The 6,000-nt window shown below is 52.0% G+C and overlaps 1 protein-coding gene across 2 annotated transcripts in view; it reads right to left on the reverse strand.

Moving 5' to 3' along the window:
- ACAP2 (ArfGAP with coiled-coil, ankyrin repeat and PH domains 2) overlaps nt 1–5,394 on the reverse strand; it is a 29,245-nt gene extending 23,851 nt beyond the window's left edge. For both annotated transcript variants that reach the window (XM_079977809.1, XM_079977808.1), the window contains exons 1-2: nt 5,243–5,394; nt 60–117 (exon numbers count right to left, since the gene is read on the reverse strand). In XM_079977809.1, coding sequence (XP_079833935.1) covers nt 60–117; nt 5,243–5,295 — 111 coding nt within the window. In that variant the 5' untranslated portion in view covers nt 5,296–5,394. The remainder of the gene's footprint in view (nt 1–59; nt 118–5,242) is intronic.
- Nucleotides 5,395–6,000: the final 606 nt, after the last annotated feature.

Genomic DNA, 6,000 nt, shown 5'->3' on the forward strand with positions numbered 1-6,000 from the left:
TTAAGGGACCCTCTGAGGAGCAAGATGGGGGTGGAACTGCCCAGGTGATGTTTGCTCACCTTGTCCAGCTTCTGCTCTAGCTCTGTTACATCTCCTTCCACATCTTCCAGAGCAGCCCTGTGAGGAGAAAGAGACTGAGATGTCACACCCTCCAGACTCCCTGGGAAAGTCGTCCGTTGCTAACAGAAGACCCACCACACGCAAAGCAGCCAGTTCAACTTCAGAAAGGCTTACAGTGGATCTCTCTGGAGGGGTTTGAGGGATGCGGGTGCTCCATCCTGGCACAACCAAGAGGCACAGGGTGGAGGGGGACTGTGTAGCAGAGGGAGACACCCTGCACTCGGGCCCAGATCTCCAGGCACTCCTGGAAGTCCCTGGGGTTTCAGTGGCACTGGCTTCCCCATTTAGGTCTGGCCAGATTCCCACTGTTTGCACACCAACTCTGAGAAGGAGAAGGCTTCAGTGTCAACAACTGCAGCCAAGCACTCAGGGCTGCTTGCAAAATGAGTCGCCTCTCAGAGGATGCCATCCACAGCGCGGAGTCAACAGCAACTGCCAATGCCAGGTGGGACCTCAATTTGCCACCGGGTGCCACAGAAATACTCTCCCCATTCCAGGCATGACGCTGCCAAACCCATTTGTGGAAAAGGGCTCTCCTGCCATTTAGGAGGGAGGATGACTACCTTTTTTAAAAAATGCGGACTTGACTATGCTACCACTCAGTGGATTTGTAACTGGCTGACTGACCGAACCCAAAGGGTGCTCATCAATGGTTCCTCTTCATCCTGGAGAAGAGTGACTAGTGGGGTGCCACAGGGTTCTGTCTTGGGCCCGGTCTTATTCAACATCTTTATCAACGACTTGGATGATGGACTCAAGGGCATCCTGATCAAATTTGCAGATGACACCAAACTGGGAGGGGTGGCTAACACCCCAGAGGACAGGATCACACTTCAAAACGACCTTGACAGATTAGAGAACTGGGCCAAAACAAACAAGATGAATTTTAACAGGGAGAAATGTAAAGTATTGCACTTGGGCAAAAAAAATGAGAGGCACAAATACAAGATGGGTGACACCTGGCTTGAGAGCAGTACATGTGAAAAGGATCTAGGAGTCTTGGTTGACCACAAACTTGACATGAGCCAACAGTGACGCGGCAGCTAAAACAGCCAATGCAATTCTGGGCTGCATCAATAGGAGTATAGCATCTAGATCAAGGGAAGTAATAGTGCCACTGTATTCTGCTCTGGTCAGACCTCACCTGGAGTACTGTGTCCAGTTCTGGGCACCACAGTTCAAGAAGGACACTGACAAACTGGAACGTGTCCAGAGGAGGGCAACCAAAATGGTCAAAGGCCTGGAAACGAAGCCTTATGAGGAACGGCTAAGGGAGCTGGGCATGTTTAGCCTGGAGAAGAGGAGGTTAAGGGGTGATATGATAGCCATGTTCAAATATATAAAAGGATGTCACATAGAGGAGGGAGAAAGGTTGTTTTCTGCTGCTCCAGAGAAGCGGACACGGAGCAATGGATCCAAACTACAAGAAAGAAGATTCCACCTAAACATTAGGAAGAACCTCCTGACAGTAAGAGCTATTTGACAGTGGAATTTGCTGCCAAGGAGTGTGGTGGAGTCTCCTTCTTTGGAGGTCTTTAAGCAGAGGCTTGACAACCATATGTCAGGAGTGCTCTGATGGTGTTTCCTGCTTGGCAGGGGGTTGGACTCGATGGCCCTTGTGGTCTCTTCCAACTCTATGATTCCATGATTCTATGTACCCTCCTTAGTTTTCAAATATGGGACTTACCTGATGCCTCTAAAAAATTTTTGTACTGTTTGTATTTGTTAATTTCTTTCTTTGAAAACAGTAAAACACATTTACCAAAAGAAAAAAAAAAGGGTCTATCTTTGGGAGTAAAGGCTTGGATCCCAAGGGAAGTTAACTTAAGTATTTCTTGGCAGAAAACACTTCTGCTTCCGCCTACCGCACCTCCCAGAAAAGTCTCCCCTGAGAGCCCCTCTTGAAGGCAGTGGTGGGCACCAACTGGGAAGGCTTTAAAAGAGGGCAAGACAAATGCAGGGAGAAGAGCACTACCCAAAGCTGCAGGGATTCACAGAATGGATTTTGCTGCAAGTTAAAATAGCTTATGCTTCTGAAAATGCCTATTAAGATTGTCTTTGCAGTCTGTTGGGCTAGCACAGGGACAGGAAACTTTTTTCCCTCCAGATGTTGTCGAGGAAACAACTCCCCTCACTGCCATCGGCCATCCTGAGGGTCACTATTTGGAGGGTCACAGCCCCCCCCCGCCGAACTAGAGCACAAAAAGCAAGTGACACATGACAAAGCATCCCCACCCTCTGCCTTACAGCTGTGGCAGATTAAATACTGCTTTCCAGTGCTTTGAAGAAGCATTTTCCTCCTCCTTACAATCCAAACAAAAGTTTGCTGACGCGTTGCTCTGTAGCAACACTGGTTAGGGTTTGATGCTTGGAGCCCCTCCCTGAAACAACTTCTGCATTTGACATCCGTCATTTGCACAACTGGGTCAACTCGAGGCCTGTTCTCTTGTCTAGTTTCACTGGTCACTGTCAGAAGGAAACTGAGGTTATGCCCCGCGAAGCCTGGAAGGAGACTGCCAAATTCCTAGCTGCCTGAATCCAGTTTTGTGGTGCCTGAGATTTCTCCAGCCTCATCAACAGACAAAGAGGGCTGTATCCAGATAGGAGAGACTATGGTTTACTAAGATGAGAAGAAGGCTGAGTAAGCCTTGGACTCACACAAGACCCCCCCCCTCCTCTTCCAGCACCACCACAAGGAGCTTGAACTTCCAATTTCTGATTAAACACAGCTTGCAACATCATCTAGATCTGACAAATGGTAGTTTATCTTAACTATGGTTTCCTTCAAACAAGCCAACTTCAAGCACAGGCTACAAAGCAGACTTGTTTCAAAAAACTGTAGTCTGTCAGGTTCAGATGCCATGCGAAAGTGGTTCATTGAAGCCTGAAGCCAGATTGGGAGAAGGTACAGGAATGAATGTGCCTGGGGCTGGCTTCTGTCACAATAAACCAGAGTTTATCATGGCATAGCAACACAGCATCTCTACTATGCCTGCCTTATTCTGCAAATCTCAAGCACTGGCAAAAATAACCCTCTCGGCCCTTTTTTCTTCCTCCATTTCAGCTACACATCCAAGGAGTCTTAAAACTTGGAGACCATTTTCCCTGTCAGTTACCCATCTGAACCGTTTCTCTGGTAACTTTACACAAAGAATCACACCTGCAGAGCAGGAGCCCTGAGAAGCCTGCCCTGTGAACGGCTTTGTATCTTTGCTTCTCTGTATTCAGGTAAAATGACAGCAACACAGAAATCTCTATTCATTTGGCAAACGCGAGCAGCAAAAGGAACCATATTAAAGGACAGCTAAACTTGATCAGCTCCAGATTCCAAGAATTACATACTGAAGTGGGTAGAAGTCTGGCAGGAAACCACCCGCCGGTTTGCAGAATAAGCCAGCCTCTTGCATGGGTGTTTCCTTCTAGCTTTCCTTTCAAGCTCCAGGCTGCAACCCATCTGAGACAACCTCCATGACCAGAAGAGCCACTGTGGTCCAGTCTGGCAAGGGAGGGACCAAACATCTCATAAGCACACAGCAGTACAGGAAGGGTGGGTACACCCTGCAAGTTAAGGGTAGAAGTGTCTCCATAACAGCCAACGCATCAGCTCTGTGAAGGCACCCTGCTACTTAGGGGGCACTGGAGTCTAACTAAGGCATCGCCTGCATCAGTATATCCAAGCAGCCGACATAAATCCCTGCGCTGGGGGCCACGGTCCCTTACTCACATCTGGGGGTGGCTTCTGCTGCACAGGTCTCCCTCCAGCCACTGTGGCTACTTCCTATCCTGCTTTCCTTGTCGTGATAGTCACTGACTGAAAAGCCACATGTTGAAAAGTGGATTCAATGACATTGCAATGGAAGAACGTCTTTCATACATGAGCCCTGGAGAAGCCAGCATTACAAATTCCATTGTGTAGATGGGAAACACTGAAGGTGAGGAAAGAGTGGCAGGGATGCCTGAGGCAACTAGAGAAAAGAAACCATCAAGATGCCTAAATAAATGATGGAATCACCATGGCGGGATGCATCTGAGGCCACTAGCCAAGCAGGCAGTAGGAGACTGAAGGGACAACATTCTTGTTGCCTTCCAGCATTTGGATATAGGGCTGCTAACAGTTGTTCTTTCCCCTATATTTCAAAGCTTCTGAAGAGGCTAAAGAGGCTAACCACAAACTGAGGACACACCAGGTGCTTTTACCAGAGGCTCAAAAATAGACGAAACCAAAATCAGGTAGAGTTGGCTGGTTGGTGTGCGAGACCCCCACACCGCTTACTGTGGGTTGGCTGAGATGGGTAACACAGATTTGTGTCTGTTCCAGTCTATTTCTTGTGTGCATTCCAGAGCAGCTGAGCTCAAGATGAATGCGGCTTGTGGAAGTCAAAACACACAAACAAACCATCCACAGAAACATCCACTGTAACTTAGCAAATACAGTCTAACATGTATGAAAGAGTCACATGTCCATCAGAACATTTGAGCATTAGGAGAAGTCAATGATTCCTACTTATTTTGATGTTTCTCATTTGTACCCTGATGTTGAATGCCCTCCAGGGCTCGCAAGACAAAGTCTTGAGCACAGGACCACAAAAAGCCCCCAGGCCTTTCTTGGGACTCAGCCTGTCCCTGCCTGGATCCAAGTGAGCACTGATGCCCCGCAAGGATCCAGTGTCAGCTAGCAAGGTCCTCCTGAGCCCCAAAGCCCAGCTGGCATTTGCTTCAAGGCCTCTTCTCCCCTCACGGAGCCCCTGGCCGGGGACAATCTCCACTCCACTCCCTAAAGGTCTGCCTCAGAGGGGAAGCCGGAGGAGGAGGAGGAGGAGGAGGGCGCCCCCTCTGTCCCCCACCACGCTGGCTCCCCCCAGCTCGGCCCTCCAGGTGTTTGGGGACTACTACTCCCATGATCCCTAGCTAGCAGGCCCAGGGGTCAGGGATGCTGGGAGCTGCAGTCCCCAAACCCCGGGAGGGCCGAGCTGGGGGGAGCCTGCTGAAGAGGAAGGGCGGACTCAGAGAAGGCGGCGGGCTCGCCTTCCTTCCGCCGCGACTCCTGCCCCGCCGCCCCCGGGGGGCTGGACCAGCTGGCCCCGGCGGCCTCCCCCCTCCCCCCGGACTCCGCCCTCCGGACCTGAAGCGGGGCGAGTCCTTGAGGCACTCCTCGAAGTCCACGGCCACCCTCATGGCTGCCTCCCCGCCGCCGCCGCCGCCGCTCCTTCCTTCTCTCCCTCAGAGACTCGACTCGGCTCTGCCGGGGGGGGGGCGAGGCGAGAGGGAGGGAGGGAGGGCGGAGAGGGAGGGCGGAGCCCAGCCCAGCGCCCCACCCGCCGACCAATCGGCACAGGCGGCGCTACGCACGAGCCAATGGACGCCGGCGGCAGGCGTCTCTTCCGCAGGCCGCCTCCGAAGGGGCAGCTCCCCGAGCCAATGGGGAGGGAGAGTGCGGGCCGCTCGCGCCTATCCCGGCCTGCCAAAGCCCTTTCCTAGGCTTCCTTCACCCGCCCCCCCATTCTGGATAAGGGGCATCCCGGAGAGCCAATAGCGCTCGTCCATAATGCGCGCCTCCGTCGCGTCCTGCGTAGCCAATCGGGAGCAGGCAGAGCCGCGTTGAGAGGGGGACGGCCCCGTTGCTTAGCAGTTGAGCGGAACGCCTCTCCAGGAGTGACGTAGGCAGAAGCAGGAGCCCCGCCCCCCTTCAAGAGCGGCTGCTGAGAAGGGGCGGAGGGAGGCCCTTCCAGGTCCAGCTGTCCTTTGTCCACAACCAATGGCTGCTGCTTTTTGTGTAGGAGAGATGCTAGATGGTCATTGATGGACCTCACAGGGCATCTGAAGGCAGCCCTGCGCAGGGAAGTTTTTAATCTGTGATATTTTAGTGTATTTTTGGTTTCT

Source organism: Podarcis cretensis, assembly GCF_951804945.1.
Source record: "Podarcis cretensis genome assembly, chromosome: 5".
NCBI lineage: Eukaryota > Metazoa > Chordata > Lepidosauria > Squamata > Lacertidae > Podarcis > Podarcis cretensis.